The sequence below is a fragment of the Geotrypetes seraphini genome, chromosome 3, assembly GCF_902459505.1.
Source record: "Geotrypetes seraphini chromosome 3, aGeoSer1.1, whole genome shotgun sequence".
NCBI classification, from domain to species: Eukaryota; Metazoa; Chordata; class Amphibia; order Gymnophiona; family Dermophiidae; genus Geotrypetes; species Geotrypetes seraphini.
The window spans coordinates 293232612-293253207 of record NC_047086.1 but is presented as its reverse complement, the minus strand read 5'-3'; the positions used below and the strand labels follow the sequence as shown (position 1 = coordinate 293253207).

General features: G+C 43.4%; 1 protein-coding gene across 7 annotated transcripts in view; it reads right to left on the bottom strand.

The window, feature by feature from the left end:
* The window catches only part of HEATR5B (HEAT repeat containing 5B), a 297408-nt gene that overhangs the window by 77734 nt on the left and 199078 nt on the right, over nucleotides 1-20596 (bottom strand). For all 7 annotated transcript variants that reach the window (XM_033938914.1, XM_033938913.1, XM_033938919.1 and 4 more), the window contains one exon: nucleotides 4171-4239. In XM_033938914.1, the coding sequence (XP_033794805.1) occupies nucleotides 4171-4239 (69 nt within the window). The remainder of the gene's footprint in view (nucleotides 1-4170; nucleotides 4240-20596) is intronic.

Below are 20596 nucleotides of genomic sequence, written 5' to 3'. Positions count from 1 at the left end.
AGTGAAGTATTTCCTCCCTGCTAGTTGCTTCTTTATTTACAAAAGAGCCCAGGAGATTGAAATCCTTTACAACTTCTATTCTATCACCTTCAAACTCAAAATCTTCATCGTTTTCCATGTTCATGATCTTCGTCTTGTTTATGTTCAGTTCTAATCCCATGTTATGATTTTTGACTTTGCCTTTTCTCAGTAGATATATAGTGTAGGTTGTTTTATATTTTGGCCACCAACTTTGAAACCAACATTCTCTTCGTCCAAATTTGCTTTTCTGAAGATGTTTCACCATACAGGTTGAACAGGTAAGGTGACAAGATGCATCCTTGCTTGATACCACATTTTATTGGAAACCAATCAGTGTTGCCATATTCAGTTCTCACAGCAGCTTCTTGATTTTCATATAGGCTCTTTATCAGCTGAGTTATGTGTTTGGGTATTTCCATTTGCACTAGAGTTCTCCATAGTTTATTGTGATCCACACAGTCAAAAGCTTTGCTGAAGTCGATGAAGTAAAGGTATTCTTTGCTCTTTTCCAATGTCCATCTAATATCAGCAATAATGTCTCTTGTTCCTCAACCTTTTATGAAACCAGCCTGAACTTCGGGTAGTTCTTGCTCAATGTATGAATGGAGCATTCGTTGTATTATTTTCAGCAATATTTTGCTGGTGTGTGGAATTTATGCAAAAATTCTGTAGCTGTTACAGACCTTGGCGTCACCTTTCTTCAGTGATCTTCTCCAATCAGTTGGCCATGTTTATTAATACAATTGGAACGCCGCCCATACCAGATGATTTGTTTTTCAATAAAGCTTTAATTATTGCTATGACTACTTATTTTAAAATATCTGGTGCTTCTTCGGCTTCAGTTTCAGGTCAATTTCCCCAATATTATCCTCATTGCCTTGTTTATATAAATTTTCTGTATATTCTTTCCATCTCTTTTTAATGCTTTCTGGATCATTCAATATCATTCCGTTGGCATCTTTAAACATCCCCAGTCGAGGTTGGAATTTCTGCCGCAATCTCTTAATTTCCAGATACGTTAATCTGATTTTCCATTTAGATGTTCTGATTCATAGAAACATGATGGCAGATAAAGGCCAAATGGCCCATCTAGTCTGCCCATCCGCAGTAACCATTATCTCTTTCTCTCTCTGAGAGATCCCACAGGCCTATCCCATGTCTTGAATTCAAACACAGTCTCTGTATCCACCACTTCTGTATCCACCACTTGTTCCACGCATCTACTATCCTTTGATTATTCCGAAGCCTATCACCTCTTAACTTCATCCTATCTTCTCTCATTCCAGAGCCTCCTTTCAATTGAAAGAGACTCGACTCATGCGCATTTATGCCACATAGGTATTTCAACGGCTCTATCATATCTCCCGCCTTTCCTCTAAAGTATACATATTGAGATCTTTAAGTCTGTCCCTATACGCCTTATGATGAAGACCAAGCACCATTTTAGTAGCCTTCTTCTGGACCAACTCCTTGAGATATCGTTCTTTGTCTTGCCAAACTTGCTGTTGAAACACTTGGTTCATTTGTAATACTTTTTCTCTATCATTAGATAGCTTTGCTTGTCTTCTTTCTTCTGCTACTTTTCTGGTTTCTTCTGAGATCCAAGGTGATTTCTTGGCTTTCTTACCTTGTTGATATCTTTTCTAGTAGATAGGTGTGTCATTCTGGATAGATGCATAGTATCCTCATATTTGCGAGCTGTGCAGAAGGAATTTACTCCAGCATTTGAATTTCTCCTCCTTCACTAGAGGGCTCTGCTGCCTCCTTCAGTTTGTACCAAAGCAGGAAATACCTCCATATAGAAACACATGTAAAGGAGGGGTACAGGGAAACTTCCTGAGCTACAACTCTGTTCAGCTAGGGCAGTGGTAGGCAAACTCATTAGTCAAAAGAGCCAAAGAACAGCAGTACAATTAAGATTTCTTTTGAGAGCCATACCCCGTGCGCTACGATGGCTATGTCAACCCGACTGACACCCCGCTCGCCCACACATAGTCGAAATCAATTCGTGGCAGAACTTAGAGAATGACACAGGGAAAAAATTTGTCTCCGTCCCCGCGAGCTTGGTCTCCGTCTCCACAAACCATCTTATCCATCCACATAAGCCTCAAATAGTTTTATACTGAACTTATTGAAGTATAAAAAGAAACAATATTCTGTACAACTGTCAATTTATAAATCAGCGTCTTCTCCCCAATCTCTCTTCCCCATTTTCCTTCAGCGTCCTCAGCCTTCTCTCTCTCTACTTCCCTTCAACGCACGCACATAAAAACAAGCAAGCAATTTTATATCATTTTCATTCTATTCATTCATAGAAATTAAAGTCTAAATAATGCCAGTCACATAACAAAACATGATTTTACAAAAATAATTCCCTGCACAGTCAAGCCTGCAAGGATTACTAGATGTCTTTCAGCAGCTCCCCTCCCTCCCCCTTACCTTCGTGGCCAAGTCAAATAGAATGCTAGGCATGATAAAGATGGGAATTATGAGTAGATCAGAGAAAGTTATAATACCGCTCTACAGAGCCATCATCAGACCACACCTGGAATACTGTGTCCAGCATTGGTCTCCATACCTAAAGAAGGATATAAAACTGCTAGAGAGGGTGCAGAGACGAGCGACGAAGCTAGTGAAAGGTATGGAGAACCTGGACTATGAGGAACGACTTAGGAGACTGGGGTTGTTCTCCCTTGAGAAGAGGAGACTGCGAGGGGATCTGATCGAGACTTTCAAAATACTGAAAGGATTCGACAAAATGGAGCAGGGAAAACAGTTATTTACAATGTTCAGTGTGACACGGACAAGAGGACATAGACTGAAGCTGAGGGGGGATAGGTCCAGGATGAATATCAGGAAGTTCTGTTTCATGCAGCGAGTGGTGGACACCTGGAATGCTCTCCCAAAGGAAGTAATTGCAGAATCCACCGTTCTAGGATTTAAGGGTAAACTAGATGCACATCTCCTTAAGAGTGGCATAGAGTGATACGGGTAAGGGTAAATTAGATGCACATCTCCCTTGAGAAGCATACAGTAATATGGGGACTAAAACTATGCCAGGGTACACCTGGCGGGGCCTCCGCATGTGCGGATCACTGGACTTGATGGACCCAGGGTCTGATCCGGAGATGGCAATTCTTATGTTCTTATCTACCAACAATAAAATTTTTAAAAACACAAAGCACATTGTACGCAGAGAAAATGTTAATTATAATTTATATTCTGCGGGTTTTCAAAGAGGTCAAGGCAAGTGACTTTATGCAATGTCACCTCAGTAACAACTAAACAAAAATAGACAAATATACCCCCTCCCTTTTTACTAAACTGCGATAGTGGTTTTTAGTGCAGGCAGTGAAGGCATTTTACCAACTTTGTATGATGTCCACAATATGAACTCAAGTCTATGGAGAGAAACAAATATTTAATAGAGTGGAAGAGCAATATGAACTATTGTTGAGATTAACCTTTAGTAGGTTCCAGGTTTTCCACTATTCAGTGAACGCTTAGGCGGCTCATAATGTTTTAATTGTTATATGTGCAAGTTGGATCCATTTAATTAATGTGTACCTATGTTATTTAAATTAGTAAGTATTGGATATAATAAAGAATATGTAATTAGCCAGCTTCTATATATTTTTTGTATTTTGTGAGTAACAACAGTTGTGAAAGCTATTTTTTTTTTATATATTTACCCTGTGGTGTATTATTGATATTTATATGCATATTCATTAGGGATATCTTAAAATCCCAACTGTCTGGGGGTCCCCCCAGGACAGGTTTAACAACCACTGATGTAGAGAGGATCAAACTCTTATGAACCATACTTGTCATTTGCTTTAAAGGAAGCCTGAAAACTGTCCAGTAACAACAAAGAAAATATGAAGGCTATAGCAAAAAAAACAAACAAACAAACAACAACAACAACAAAAAAACCCCACAACAAAAACCCTCACCCTTTTCTTAAAAAACCTTTTGCTGCAAATTTGCCCAAAAATTCAACAGTCAAAAACTGCCACACTTGTGTTCTAGTAATTTATATAGTGCAATAATGTTATAGATAACACTACGCATGTGTGCAGCTACTTGTCAACTACTAAATAAAACATAATATTTAATACTATACAATGAAGGTGTTCCCACTTCTTGTACCTGGCAGGCTTTTGCTGTGATGTCAGAAGGAGTATCTTGTGAAAATGCTGGTCTCAGAGCAGCTCCAACCTGTACAAAATGATAATCTGATTTGTACTGGAATAATTATATAAATTAGAAAGAGAATACTTTTCATGTCAACATAAGTTTAATAAAATATAAGGGAAGACTACTGTAGGTATTTACCTAGATAATATTCTTTCTGGAAAACGAGCATATGAGTCCTGATAATAGGTAATATTCCCATACTAGTGAGTTATGTTGCAAAAGGATGAAATTTACATTCTTCAGTTCCGCCTCCTTCTCCAATGACTGCAGAGCCCTCCACATCACTATAACAAAGAAATAAGAAAGAAAGGTATAGGGACTCTCCCCAACAAAACATTTCTGTTCTGCACTGTAAGAAATAGTAAACAAGGTTAATCAACACATCAAGCAACCTAGATGGAATGAACAGAAACCACCCATCAAAATGCAACCAGCATTAAACTTATAGAGTTCACAGAGTCTCACTTACCACTTCTTTTCTTGTTTAAAAAAATCTGTCTGTAAGGAGAAAATCTCCAGCTCTGGATACATGTATTTGTCAAAAACAGTAACCAAGTGATCTCCAGACTGACATAGCAGGGCATCAGGACTCTTATGCCTTTTGCACTAGAAGGGAAGATTAGGTACTTGTCATCAGGTGTGGGACCGGGATCCTGGCGAGGCCTAGTAGCTCCGCAGAATCCTAGTCTTAGCACGAGCATAAAGGTGGTGGAACACAGCTTGCCTGGTGTCTCCCATAAATTGCACACCAAAATGGCCTGGTTTGTCCAAATATTCCACTTTTATTGAACATCGATGAAAGTTCCAAACAAAAAGGTCAAAATTTGGCATCAATACAAAAACCAAACAATCCAGTTTTCTTTGCTGCTTCTTTTCTCATACATGCAAGTTCTAATCCCAGCACCGGCTGTGCTTTCAGAGATAAGTTCAAAACAATAATAACACAAAATACAGTTCATCCTATATGCCACCTTCAAGGTAAGATAGAACAGTTCATGCCTCTGGTAATGGTTTAGGATATAAGGCTTTTAACAGTATTGGCACTAATTATGCTTGTGGTAACCCTGAACAGCAATTCCCCTTAGTAGGAGCAGAGAGGCCGGTTCTCCTACAGGTGTTGCCACTCTTTCCAATCATCTAAGCTCAAGGTAAATTCTGCAGCTTCCAGCACAGGTTCAAAACAGGGTATAAAAATACTTTCACAACACAAACTCCAAAAAGAAAAAAACCCATCACAAAGGAAAAGAAAATTCAGGCTTTCCCAAACCTACTCCCATTCCATGGGGTGCTCTTCCCCATGAGACATAACATTGTTCTCCAGCCAGTCCATATCACAAACCTCAGACTGTACTTCAGGATTTTCCATTTCCCAATCCTTGTGAGAACCTTCCTGTGCTGGCCATAAGTTAGCTGCTCCAGCTGACTTCCTTCTCAGCTTTTCCTCAGCTTCCAGTCCCAGCTGCCTCTTCCCTCCTTCTGAAAAGGGAAGCTCAATAAAAGGGAGACTGGGCCAGCATCCACGCCCCCTAACAGCAGAGTCAGCTAAATTCTTAAAGAGCCCTGTCTTTCTAGTTCCTGCCTGAGCTCTGTGAACTTTTAAAGGGGCAGGCTCACTCTTGACATTGGGCACAGGATTTCCACTATACCCAGGATGTTTCTTCCACTTAGTCACTGGAACTTTAGTGATACTTACAGGAGCTTTTCCCTTGGCTTTATTAGGCCTAGCCGGATCCCTGTCACACAGGACTAATATGCCCTTTTTCCAAAAAGATTATCATCGAGATAAGTAATGTACCAACATGGATAAGTGTAAGATGATGCATGTTGGTAACAAAAATGTTATACATGAATACAGGATGTCCGGGGCGGTACTTGGAGAAACCCCCCCAGGAAAGAGACTTGGGAGTACTTGTCGACAAATCAATGAAGCCGTAGGTGCAATGTGCGGCGGCGGCAAAAAAAGAGAACACAATGCTAGGAATGATTAAGAAGGGGATCATGAACAGATTGGAGAAGGTTATCATGCCACTGTACCAGGCCATGGTACACCCTCACCTGGAATACTGTGTCCAACACTGGTCACCATACATGAAGAAAGACACGGTACTACTTGAAAGGGTTCAGAGAAGAGTGACTAAAATGGTTAAGGAGCTGGAGGAGTTGCCGTACAGTAAGAGATTAGAGAAATTGGGCCTCTTCTCCCTTGAAAAGAGGAGACTGAGATGGGATATGATAGAAACATTCAAGATACTGAAAGGAATGGATTTAGTAGATAAAGACAGGTTGTTCACCCTCTCCAAGGTAGGGAGAACAAGAGGACACTCTCTAAAGTTAAAAGGGGACAGATTCCATACAAATGTAAGGAAGTTCTTCTTCACCCAGAGAATGGTGGAAAACTGGAACCCTCTTCCAGAGGCTGTTATAGGTGAAAATACCCTCCAGGGATTCAAAACAAAGTTAGATAAGTTCCTGCTAAACCAGAACATATGCAGGTAGGGTTGGTCTCAGGGCACTGGTCTTTGATCTGGGGGCCACCACGGAAGCGAACTGCTGGGCAAGATGGACCACTGGTCTGACCCAGCAGCGGCAACTTCTTATGTTCTTAAAGCAGTCTTCTGAGTCTAAGGTGGGATAGATGAGTCTTCCCTCAACACTGAGAACCCAAAAGCAGTATCCTCTTATGCTGCCACATCAACCATATAAAACTTTGTAAATGTATGGTGGATAGATCATATAGCTGCTCTACAAATTTCTTCAGGAGGAATTGCCTGCATCTCTGCCCACAAAGACACTACACTTCTAGTGCTCCCCAAACCTGGAACCTATTACCAGCTCTAGTAAGGGAAGAAAAAATCCTCAAAAAGTTCAAATCAAAGTTAAAAAGCTACCTATACAGGGATGCTTTTAATTAATCTGATTTCGGAGTCCATTCAACACTTCCACTCGAAGCAGGCAAGCATTGATCAATCAAATACCCTTCTGTTTTATCCCTTTTTTGTTCTCTTTCCAATACCAAGTTGTAGTTCCTCCCTCCATCTCCCTCTCATCCAAAGTAATAATAATAATAACAACAGTTTATATACCGCAGGACCGTGAAATTCTATGCGGTTTACAATGAATTAGAAAGATTCTACAAATTGAATGGGACATTCATAGTTAGAGATTAGTGGTTAACAGTTTTTCTGTGATCCCCTTAAAAATTGTTAGTCTCCCCTATTTTCTATTGTTCATTGTTTTGTAATCTATGAAAAAAGCGATTTTATCAAATAAACTTGAAACTTTCACGATTGTTTACCACAGCCAATGTATGCCGATGAGATAGCCATGCAAATTCATCTGGAAATGGCCACCTTAGATGCCAGCTTGCCTAGCCTAGCAGTATTGGTTAAGACAAAAAGGTGATCTGAAAGATGAAAATCATTGGTTACTTCGAGGTATCGGAGAATAACTTTCCGCACATCCAGCAATTTCAAAACCTGGTCCCTCTTCTTGGAACCCATGGCTTGGAAAGCAGGAACCTGACTCCTGATTGACATGGGATGCCTATATGACCTTTGGCAAAAACAAAGAAACTATGCAAAGGGAAACTCCCACTTCTGTAAATCTGAGGTACGGCTCTCTGCATGATAGTGCCTGTATCTCTGAGACTCTTCTCACGGAAATGATGGCAACAGGAAAACTGTCTTCACTGTTAGATTCAGCAGACATACCTCCTGCAAAGGCTCAAAAGGAGCCCTGCTGAGCCCACTCAGGACAATGTTAAGGTTCTATAAGGGAAACAGCTGTCCTACCAGAGGACTCAATCTGAGTATTCCCTTCAATATCGGGATGCAAAGCCAAGGATCCCTTTTCCACTTAGGCTCTTAAACACAAGAGACCTGCAGCTTGCACTTTAAGGGATCCTATTGCTGGCTCCTTTTCCAAGCCAGCCAGCAGAAAAGACAAAACCACAGACACCGGAGCTCTTAAGGGTTCCAACTGATCTTTTGCATACCACAGTTGGAACAACTTCCAAGCCTTAGCATAGGTTGCAATCATGGTTGTTTTCTTGGCTCTAAGGAGGGTATCAATAATTACCTCTGAATAACCTTTCCGCATTAGGGCTGCTCACTCATGAGCCATGCCGTAAGACCAAAGTGTTCCGGATTCTCTATGGGAACCCGTATGCACCAGTAGCTTGAGATCTTTGTCCTTTTGCAGGGACATCAAGTCCTCATACCACGGCCGATGCAGTCAATCTGGTGCCACCAGGATCACATGTCCTTGATGGTTCACTATCCAATGGATAATGACTTATCAAGGGCTGCAGCGGAAACACATACAGAAGACACTTTGCTGGCCATTGTTGAACTAGGGCATTGTCTAAGCCAGCTTTTCCTGGCTCGTATCTTCTGCTGAAAAAAAAAATCAAGTCTTTTTCTTGTTGTCCACCAATGCCATGCAGTCGATCATTGGACACTTCCAGCATTGCACTATTCACTCCCCCAGGTCTAAGTTCTTCCTGCTGAAATAGTTGGTTTGCACATTGTCTGCTCCCGTTGAGATCGCTAGAAGCTATCCAATTGGAGCTTTGCCCAATTGGATAGCAACTTGGCCTCCAGATGCAGTGGAGCACTTCTGGAACTTCCATGTCGATTGACATAAGCTACCATTGTGGCATTGTCTGAAAAACCCCTGACTGCTTTGCCTTTCAGGTGAGATGAATGGCTCGTAGCTCCAGTTGGTTTATAGACCACTTTCTTTGAAATGGAGTCTATCGGCCTTGGACTATTGTCCTCCCCAGATGTAGAGGCTAGCATTGATTGTCAGAATCATCAAAGAGGAGATGGGAAGTGGCATATCTCTTGCCAGGGACTCTGGTTGCAGCCACCAATGCAAACTCCATCGAGCTTCCACAGTCCAAGCCAGTGGTTTCTGGAGCAAATCCATCCGCGGAGACCAATGGGATAACACAGCGTCTTGGAGAAGACAAATATGAGCTTTCGCCCAAGGAACCACCACTATGATTGCTGTCATGGAATATAGCACCTGGAGATAGTGCCATGATGTAAAAGGTGGCAGCACCAGGAAATCTGAGACTTATTTTATAAGTTTCTGTTTGTGTGACTTGGGAAGAAAGACATAGCTCTCTGCCAAGATAAAGCAGATTCCCATGTTCTGAACCGGTTCTAGTGACTCTTTCAGAAGTTGACAATTCAACCCACGTCCTGCAACAGCTGGACCACTTGAGAAACCACACTCTCTCCTTCCATTTTGGACGGAGCCCTGACCAGCCAATCGTCCAAGTAGGGATGCAATTGAATTCCTGCCTTTCTCAGATGGGTTGCTGCTACCACAGTTTCCTCAGTGAAGGTGTGCGGCACTGTTGCTAACCTGAAGGGGAGTGCAGAGAACTGAAAGTGTTTCCCCAGAACATGAAATCTCAAGAATCTTCTGTGTTCCAGATAAATCAGATTATGGAGATAGGACCCCGTCAAATCCAAGGAGGTCAGAAATTCCCCTGATGCAAACACTGCAATGACCAACTGAACAGTCTCCATAAGGAGCCACAGCACTTTTATGATCACATTGACTGACTTCTGAGTCTTTTTTTTTTGGCACTAGACTTCTGAATCTCTAGACTTCTGAGTCTTTTTTTTTTGGCACTATGAAGTATATAGAGTATCTGCCCAAACCTGATTCTGCGGGTGGAATGAGCTTTATGGCTCGAATGGCTAATAGCCTGTGTACTGGTGCTCGGACTTTGGTTGCCTTTTCCGGAGGATGAATTCACAAAGTGATCTGCAAGAGGGTAGCTGAATTCGAGTTGGTATGCTTCTCAGATTATGTACAACATTCATTGGTAAGAACTGATCCACACCCACGCCTCCCAATAGTCCAGCGGTCTCAAACTTGCAGCCCCCCGGGTGCTATTTTGCGGCCTGTGGTCTTGTATGTGATCTCACACTCTGGGCAGGAAGCAAGGCGCCGTCACGTATGCCAGGACTCCTGCCTTCGCGTATCCAGCAGATACATGAAGGCAGGCATTCCGGCATAAGCAATAGTTGCAGAAAGTTGCAAGACAGCTGACACTGGCGACTCTCTTCCTGCCCAGTGTGCGAGATCATGTGCACGACTGCGGCTGCAAAATACAGATATTGCTGAACAGGGGAGGAGAGGAGGACGGAAGGGAGAAGGGGTACTGCTGGACAAGGGGAGCAGAGAAGTAGAAGGGGTACTGCTGGACAAGGGGAGCAGGGAAGGGAGAAGGGGTACTGCTGGACAAGGGAAGCAGGGAAGGGAGAAGAGGTACTGCTGGACAAGGGGGAGGTAAAAAAAAAAGGGAGAAGAGGTGCTGCTGGACCTGGCAGAAATGAAGGGAAAGGAAATGTGCTACACACTGGAGGGGAGGGTGAGACAGTGCATGGGGAGAGAGCATGCTGGGTTAGGAGGTGGGAAGGAGGGATGCCACTGAGGGAAGAGGCAAGGACAGAGAGAGAAAGCGTGCAGGAGGCAGAAAGTGTTGTACTCAGAGAGGACAAGATGGATGGGGAGGAAAAAAGGAGAGAAGGAGAAATGTTACACTGGGGAAGGGGGTGAAGGCAGAGAATGAAAAGTTGGACTCATAGAGGGAGAGAGAGAGATGTTGTTTGGTTGAGGGAAGGAGGACCAGAGGAGAAACATGCAGAAGGAAGAGACAAAAAATGATGGACTGTTGGAAAGAAGGGAGAAATGTTGGACTGGGAGAGGGGCCAGAAAGGAGGAAGGGAAGAGAGATGGACTGTAGGGGGCAGAAAAGAGGACGGGAAAGAAAAATGTTACACTGGGGGGGGAGGAGGGAAAGAGACAGATGTTAGACCATGGAAATAGGGAGGGAAGGAGAGAGAGATAGGAAGGGAAGGGAAGACATGGAAAAGTAGATTTTGAGAAGAGAGCAGAAAAATTGAATGTTAAGTAATGTCAAAGATGGATGCAAGACCGAAAGTGAAGACAAAGAGAAAAACAGTCAATGGACAAGAAGGCCCTGGAAACAGTTAAAAACACAGAAAAATAAAGTCACCAGATAACAAAAGTAGGGAAAATGATTTTATTTTCAATATAGTTATTGAAATGTGTCAAGACTACAACCCTCTCATTAGGTAGGGAGGTACGCTTGGTAACCTGAGCTACCAGCAAGTCCACCTCAGGCTGGATGAATATAGTTTTTGGAGATTCCAGGTATAGCTTCCGCAGCAACTCAGGGATAAGCTCTAGCAACGCAATCACCTTAATCATGTGATGTACTGTCATGTCCTCCCCCTAATCAAACTGGAACTACTGTCTCCTGACCTCCAGTCTCTGTCCGAGACCCCGAATCATCCAGGAGGGATGATTTACTCCAGGACAGCAAAGGCTTAGAATCTGACCTCCAGTCTCTCGAGTCTTTAGCTGACTGGTCCTCTGGCTCCTGCTCAGGAACCTCTGCTTGAGAGAGCGCACTTGGAGTGGACCAGTCCGCTGCACAGCCACCATTGTTCCCTCAGCCAATGCAGGAGATTCCCCAAAATTTAAGTAGGTTTTCCACATTAAACTGACAAAACCCAGGGTAAAGCCCTGACTAGAGCTGCTCGATTCCCAATTTGAATCGATTCACCAATTCACTTCGGGTGAATCAATTTATTTAAAAAAATAATAAAGGACTCACAGATTCATCAGCAGTGGCACAGAAGTTCTTTCTTACCTCTCCTCACCACCAACAGGCCCGCATGGGCTTTCCCTCTGCCGAAGTCCTTCCTTTCATAGGCACCAGCACTATGTGTGTGGTGGATGCCCAAGCACCCCCAATATTTTTGGGACCTCACGTGACTACAGACGCACTGCTACTACTATAGTGGCATACCAAGGGGGGGAAGGGGCAGTCCAACCCAGGTGCAGTTCATCAGGGGTACTTCAGTCCAGAGTTTGGTCTCTCCATGCTGCAGCCTGCAAGCTTTGGGCTGCCAGCAGCGTTAATGAACTGAACATGCTGCCTTGTGGAGACAGGAAGTTGAAGCAGAGGGTAAGCTTCTGGTGCCACCAAAGGCAGCATGTTCAGCACATTAACACTGCCAACGGCCTGAAGATTACAAGCGGCAGAGAGAGAGAGAGATAGAGAAATGTTTCACCCGATTGGAGGGAGGGGAGGGATAAAGAAGAAAGAAATCAAATTGGGAGGAAGGAAAGACCACCAGGGAAGGGAAGGAAGGGAGAGGAGAGAGATGGAAGGGAAGGAGACAGATATGCCAGACCATGGGGTAGGGGCAGGGATAGAAAAGCAAAGGGAATAGTGAGGAGAAAGATACCAGCCCATGGAGGAGGGCAGGAAGGAAAGGGAAGCAGAGGGGAAACGAGGAAGGAGGAAGGCTTGGAAGGAGACAGGGATGCCAAACCATGGGGTAGGGGCAGGGATGAAAAGAAAAGGGAAGTGAAGGGTAAGGAGAGAGAGATGCCAAACCACTGGGAGAGGGGAGGGATGGAGAGGAGATGCTAGTGTATGGGGAGGAAGGAGATATGGAAAGGAAGGAGACAGAGATGCCAGATCAAAGGGTAGGGTAGGTTGGGGTGGAGAAGGAAGGAAGGAGAGGAGAGACATGTCAGAGTATGGGAAGAGTGGTAGACTAATAGCCAATCTGTTGATCAAATCGGGAAAGATTCTGGAAGACTGGAAGGTGGCGAATGTTATGCTGATCTTCAAGAAAGGTTCGCGGGGAGATCCGGGAAACTACAGACCGGTGAGTCTGACCTCAGTACCGGGAAAGATGGTAGAGGTGCTGATAAAGGACTGCATCATTGATCATCATGACAGACACAGTCTGATGAGGACCAGCCAGCACAGTTTCAGCAAAGGCAGATCTTGTTTGACAAACTTGCTGCACTTCTTCGAGAAAGTAAACAGGCAGATAGACAAGGGCAACCCGGTCAACATTGTATATCTGGATTTTCAGAAGGCGTTCGACAAGGTTCCACATGAACAACCACGTCGGAAAATTGGCCATGGAATCGAGGGAGAAATACTCAAGTGGATGAAAAACTGGCTGGAGCATAGGAAACAGAGAATGGGGGTAAATGGACAATACTCAGACTGGAAAAGCGTGGGGTGCCGCAGGGCTCGGTGCTTGGACCCGTGCTCGTCAACATCTTTATAAACGATCTGGACATTGATACGACGAATGAGGTGATTAAATTTGCGGACGATACAAAGTTATTCAGAGTGGTGAAGACAAAGGGGGATTACGAAGATCTGCAATGTGACAATCAAGCTTGAGAAATGGGCATTGACATGGCAAATGAGGTTAAATGTGGATAAGTGTAAAGTGATGCATGTTGGTAACAAAAATCTCATGCACAAATACAGGATATCTGGGGCGGTACTTGGAGAGACCTCCCAGGAAAGAGACTTGGGAGTTCTGATCGACAAGTCAATGAAGCCGTCCGCGTAATGTGCAGCAGCTGTGAAAAGGAAGCTAGTTTTGAGGGGAATGGACCTTGAGCTTCACAAATTCAAATGCAGTTTCCAAGTTTCTTTATTCTTTGATATATCGTTTATCAAACTGGTACCTAAACGGTTTACCAAAGTCTGCATCTTCTTCCACGCAGAGCTGTCACAGGGTTACTGAGAACCTCTCAAGCACTGAAAAAGCCTTGAACTCAGATAAAACCCTCAAAAAATAATAAAGGGTTATCAGAGCAGATCAGAATAATACCTTCTCAACTCACTTGCAGAAGGATCAACTGAAGGGGGCTCTACAGTCATTTGAGAAAAAGGTAGAGATGAAGAATGTAAATTTCATCCTTCTGCAACACAACTCATGAGTATGGGAATATTACCTATCATCAGGACTCATATGCCCTTTGCACTAGAGAATAACATGGGGACAAATTTGTCCCCGTTCCCATGTCATTCTCCACTTTGTACTAGAAAATGCTATTAAAACTATATACAGTGGTGCCTCGCACAGCGAACGCTGCGCACAACGAACTTTATGTCTTGATTCGTACAACGGACTTCGTTTCACACAACGAAGTCCGGGGTTCCTGCGGGGTTGGATCGCAGCGGGGTTGGTCGAGCCGCGAGGGTAGTCTCCTTCTCCTTACCTGCCCTGTCGCAGCACACAGCCGAACGGAAATCTTCCCGATGTCAGCGCTGACGTCGGAGGGAGGGCTTAAGCAAAGCCCTCCCTTCCTCCGACGTCAGCGCTGACATCAGGAAGACTTCCGTTCGGCTGTGTGCGGCTGCGGCAGGGCAGGTAGGAAGAAGGCAATGGCGAACGAAAGAGGGGGGAGGGGGCGGTCCGCCCCGAAGAATGTGCACAGCTGGTCAGGTCCCCCGATCGACCGACAACAGGCCCGGCCGACAAACCTCCCTGCCCTGTAGCCGCGAATCTAAATTACCTCTTACAGCAGCTTCAATAATCCAGCTGCTGTAAGAAGGTAATTTAGATTCGCGGCTACAGGACAGGGAGATTTGTCCGACCGGGCTTGTTCTGTTGTCGGTCGGGTGCAAAAGCGCCACAAAGGTGGAGGCAGGGAGGGAGGAAAGGTGGAGTGGAGAAGAAAAGACGCTTAAGGGGGGAGAAGGCCGCTGAAAGCACATGTTGGAGCAGGGGATGAGAGGGAGGGAGAGAAGGGGAAATATTGGACAAGGGCAGAAGGGATGCTAAATCATAGGGTGACAGGCAGAGAGAACAACAGGAAAAAGAGTGGAAGCAATCTTGAACCCTGAGGGTGAGGGCAGAGAGAGGTGGTGAGATGATTGATCATGGGGAGAGGGACAAAAGGGAATAGAGATGGGATAGGAAGATAGTGGAAGTAAAAGGACAGGGAGATGTATGTTTTTAGATGTATCTAAATAAAAATAATAACAAAAAATTTATCTTTTTTATGTCATCTTAGCATATTTTATGCTGCAGAACGAATTATTTTTTTTTACATGTATTCCTATGGGAAAACGCGTTTCACATAACGAACGTTTCACATAACAAACTTGCTCCTGGAACCAATTAAGTTCGTTGTGTGAGGCACCACTGTATATGAGAGAATGTGTGGCAAAACTGGCACTATTAGAAACATAGGGTTAAAAAGTCACATGAAATATACATTTGTATTAGGAAAAACAATCATAAGACTAGGTTTTTGATCAGTGAAGGCACAATAGTGTGCACTTATTCACAAAATTTTATGTAATGATTTTTTGGTACATATTCAAGGCAGTTTACAATATGCAAAACATGAGAAAACACATTTAAAACAAGCCATTTAAAACATAACATTTGAGTCATTTAAACAAAATACATAAAAAGCATAGATTTCACCCCTAACAGGGGAACCCCAAATCCCCAAATAGTCTCCACACAAAGGAAAGCTTTCTACTTAACTTTTTTTTGTAAAGATGAGAGAATTTAATTCACATTAAATCTCCACAGGCAGACTAAACAAACAAACAAAAAAAAAGGTTGGGTCTTGCCAACTGACCTTCCTGATCATCTTTATAAAGAGAGACTACTAAAGCAACCTTGGCTTAAACACAATAGTCCAACTGACAAGTACGAGGGGCATTCAATAATTTATCTACCATAGAAGGAAAGAAAAGAGTTTTCAAAAAAATGTTTTGTTTTTCAATAAAGTCCTCTGATACCTCCATACACTTCATCTTAATGACTTTAACCTCTTTGAAAAGAATTTTTCTGCTTGACCTTCAAACCAGTACGTCACAGCTTCCTTGACGTCATCAGCACTTGAAAACCACTGTCCATTGAGAGATTTCTTTAAAACTCATAACAGGAAATAATCCAAGGGAACCAAATCAAGCCTTTTGGGTAGATGGTTCAGCTGCTAAAACCTACATTGTTGTGAAGCAGCAGCATGCCTGCTGTGAGTTTTCTTCATCTTTTCTCCTTGATCGACTCCCGCAAAGCGACTATTGTGTTGGCATAACTCTCCCCAGTTATGGTTGTCTTGTGTGGCATGAACTCCAGAAACAAAAGTCCTTCATCATCCCAGAAGACAATTGCCATGACTTTGCCTGCAGATTTTTCTGTCTTGAAATTTTTTGGGTGGTGAATGACTTGTGCTTCCACTGCATTGACTCCAATTTGGACTCAGGATCTCTGTGATAGACCCAAGTCTCATCTGCAGTCACCAGATGATGAAAAAAATTCACTTGGTCTTCACGGAGCATCTCCAAGTTCTCCTGGCAGCATTCTTGGAACCCATCTTGCCCTAACCTTGGACATGCCCAACTTTTCATGAATTATTTTCCAAACTGTACCTGCCGAGATGCCCATTTCTTCAGATATTCAGGAAACCTTAATTCATCTGTCTGACAAAATTAAATCCTCTACTTTCTGCACATTTCTGTGGAAGTTGTTTCTACATGCCATCCAGTATGAGGGCCATCTTCAATGGACTCTCCACCCCACTTAAACTATTTGCTCCAAAATTTTACTTTGTAGGGTGACAGGGCAGAGACTCACCATAAACTGCAGTCATCCGTTCATGGATTTCGTTTGGCTTTGTCTCTTCTTTTGTGAGAAATTTTATCACTGAACGGTGCTTCAAATCTAGCAGTTTCTGTAGATGGACAGACTAGATAGGCCATTTGGCCTTTATCTGCCATCATGTTTCTATGTTTCTATTAGGTACGTGGGATCTCTCAGAGAAAGAAAGAGATAATGGTTACTGTGGATGGGCAGACTATATGGGCCATTTGGCTTTTATCTGCCGTCATGTTTCTATGTTTCTTACTTGATTTGAATGAGGACTCTCCTGACATCCTGTTTCTTGGAATGTTAGACTTGCACTGAGCTGCAACTGTGCATGAGTAACCTTGACACACATCACAACATGCATAGACTTGTTTCAACACACTTGCTACTTTCTTTCATACTCAGGTAGATAAATTATTGAATGCCCCTCATACCAGTGTAATTTTTCCTCTAGATATAGTGGTTTTTGTTTTCATAAAAGAATGACCAAACCATAAATTTGAACTGCATCTGTTCCTTTATAGGCAGCCAATGTAATTTCATCAAACAAAGAATTGCCTCTAGAATGCCTTACGATTGCAAAAACTGGAAGGGCAGTTGTTTTTTTAAAGACATTCATGTAAGTAAATAGTAATTTACATAGAAATTGACCACCAGGTAACTGCATATTCAGGAAGCCACAAGGAGAGAAAAAACACTGTAAAGAAACAGTAATTCCAGTTTTGGCTAAATAAATAATTGTTAAAGTCGGATTCTAGTTTTTACCTAGTATTCTAATTTATATTAAATATTTGCTGTATGAATCAATGTTTCAAGTTTATTTAGATTTGATGAATCGCTTATTCAAATTTGCTAAGCGAGTTACAAGAGAATAAAATAAATATACATTTAGACATACTATTTAAACTTTAACAGTAATGGGTTGGACCAACAAACTTACGAACTGATTGATACACAAGGGAAGGAGGGATACAGTTACAATTCAATGCTTTAAAGTAGAAAAAGAGTCATGGAAAAAAACATTAGTACTTTATCATTTAAGTATAATTTAAAGGTTAAAAGCGTCTTTAAAAAATAAAGTTTTTAAATTATTTTTAAAATGGCTAAGATCCTTTTCCTCTCTTATATATTGGGGCAAAGTATTCCAGAGTTGGGGGGCCATCACCAAAAACATATCGTGTCATATCGGCTGTCCAACCTGGAAGAGGAATCTCATAGAAGAATATCTCATGTCAATGCTGGCAGAAGTAAAGCATTGACATGAGCTTCAGAGGCAGCCGGAGAGAGTCGGGAGGCGGCTGGGCAGACAGGAGCACGTGGTGAGCGAAGAAGATTAGAAGGAAGAGAGGCAGGCAGGACACAGAGAGGGGTAGAGGCGAGAGATAACTCCGCCCACACCCCTGACATCAGCAGCTCTCCGAAGCCGAACTCGCCCATAAAAGGGGAGGAGCCAACGGCGCGGAGGAGCGGAGAGTAGCTTCAGAGGCAGCCGGAGAGAGTCGGGAGGCGGCTGGGCAGACAGGAGCACGTGGTGAGCGAAGAAGATTAGAAGGAAGAGAGGCAGGCAGGACACAGAGAGGGGTAGAGGCGAGAGATAACTCCGCCCACACCCCTGACATCAGCAGCTCTCCGAAGCCGAACTCGCCCATAAAAGGGGCCAGGAAGTTGCAAAAAGGGTAAGGAAGCTAGCAATAAACAAAACTAAATATCCAATAAGAACATATTAGCAAAAACAGAGTAAACTAAACAGACAGAGGGCACTTACATACGTAACATCAGCAAGACACAAGTAAAATCCTAACTTAAAGTAAGAACATCAGCTAACACAGAACACCAAACTAACTCTTTATTAGTCAAACGCGATACAACTAGGAGTAGATACAGAGCGAATCATAAAACAAGGGCATAAAGAAGTAGCAACCAGACACAGAACAATACATACACTCACACAAGCAGAAAGAACCAGTAAAGTAAAAAGAGCACTTCCAAAAGGACAGACACCAATGGAAGCAGAGGGAATCCAGAAGATGAGCTTTCCAGTGTTCTGCACTGTCTGTCATATGTATGACTACCTCCCCTCGGGGAGACAGTCGTATGTATGCGGTCGGTGTCAGGAGCTGGAAAGCTTGAAGAAAGAAGTCAAGCAACTGAAGGACAAGATACAGGAACTGGAAGGACTTCACATCACAGAGGACCCAAACAGGACAGCTGAGATCTTCATGAGAGAGAGACACATAGAGGAAGAAGTCAGGGAGCTCGAGGACTTCATTGAGGAAGCCTACAGGAGACGGGTGCAAGAGAACGAACTTCAGAATGCAGATGAAGTTACACCAACACCAGCATGGAAGGTAGAACAAGCAGATGACCTCATAGAAGACACCTTCAGAGGAACACCACATGATAGGGAGAACAGGGCTAGTCGATGCCCAGGTGAGGAAGCAGTGAAGCACCCTGAAGACATTGATTTGAGACCGAAAAGAAACCTAAAGAAGGGAAAGTCAGTGATCCTAGTGGGTGACTCGATCCTGAGACATGTGGACAGCCACATAGCAGGAGGGAGAGAGGATCGACTGGTGACCTGCCTTCCAGGAGCAAGAACCAAGGACATCGTGGACAAAATTGGAAGGATCCTGGAAGGAGCAGAGACGGAGGAGACCACAGTAATGATCCACATCGGGACGAACGATGTCAGCAGGAAAGACTACAGGAGAAGCACGCTGATAGAACAGTTCAAGACTCTGGGAATGAAGCTGAAGATGAGGACTCAGAAGATAGCGTTCTCAGAGATCCTACCGGTACCGAGGGCAGATGTGAAAAGACAGGAGGAACTACAATCAATCAATGCGTGGATGAGGAAATGGTGTGAAGAAAAAGGATTCCACTTCGTGAGGAACTGGACAACGTTCTGGGGCAAGAGCAAGCTCTACAGGAGAGATGGACTACATCTGAGCGCGGCGGGATCAAGACTTCTAGCGAACAACGTCAAGAGAGGAATAGAACAGGCTTTAAACTAAGAAGAAGGGGAAAGCCGACAGTTGACCAAGCGTCGATGATTCGGAAGACGGTATCCCGTGAAGATACCGAGGGGAAAAAAGGCTGGGAAGAAACAATGGACAAATCACAGGAGTTGACAAACCCAGAAGAGGAGGTTATAAGGATTGTAACAACAGGGAAGAAACTAAAAAACGAAACACAGGGAAAGGAAATAAAGACAAGGATATACAAGGATCTAAAGTGCATATATACAAATGCAAGGAGCCTAAGAAACAAAATGGGGGAATTAGAAGCCATGACCAATGCAGAGGACATAGATGTCATTGGAGTCTCTGAAACATGGTGGAAGGAAGAAAACAAATGGGATACAGCACTGCCGGGGTACAAGCTCTATCGCCAGGACAGGTCAGGACAAAAAGGAGGTGGAATAGCCCTTTACATAAAAGAAAGCATACAATCGACAAAAATGGACACAGCAGAAACGACCAACAAGCTAGAATCGCTATGGGTTAAAATACCTGGAAGGAAAGGGCTTGAAATAAAGATGGGCTTATACTATCGTCCGCCCGGGCAATCAGGAGATATTGATGAAGAATTGGAAGCCGAGATGAAGCGAGAATCCAAAAGCGGTAACGCGGTTATTATGGGAGACTTCAACTACCCCGGAATAGACTGGAGTCTTGGAAGCTCAAATTGCACTAGGGAGACAAAATTCTTAGAGGTTATACAAGATTGTTTCATGGAGCAGCTTGTCAGAGAACCGACGAGAGGAAATGCCACTCTGGATCTAATCCTAAATGGGCTAAGGGGACCTGCTAAAGAAGTAGAGGTAGTGGGACCGTTGGGAAACAGCGATCATAATGTGATCAAGTTCAAGGTTGAGGTAGGAATACCGAAAGGAA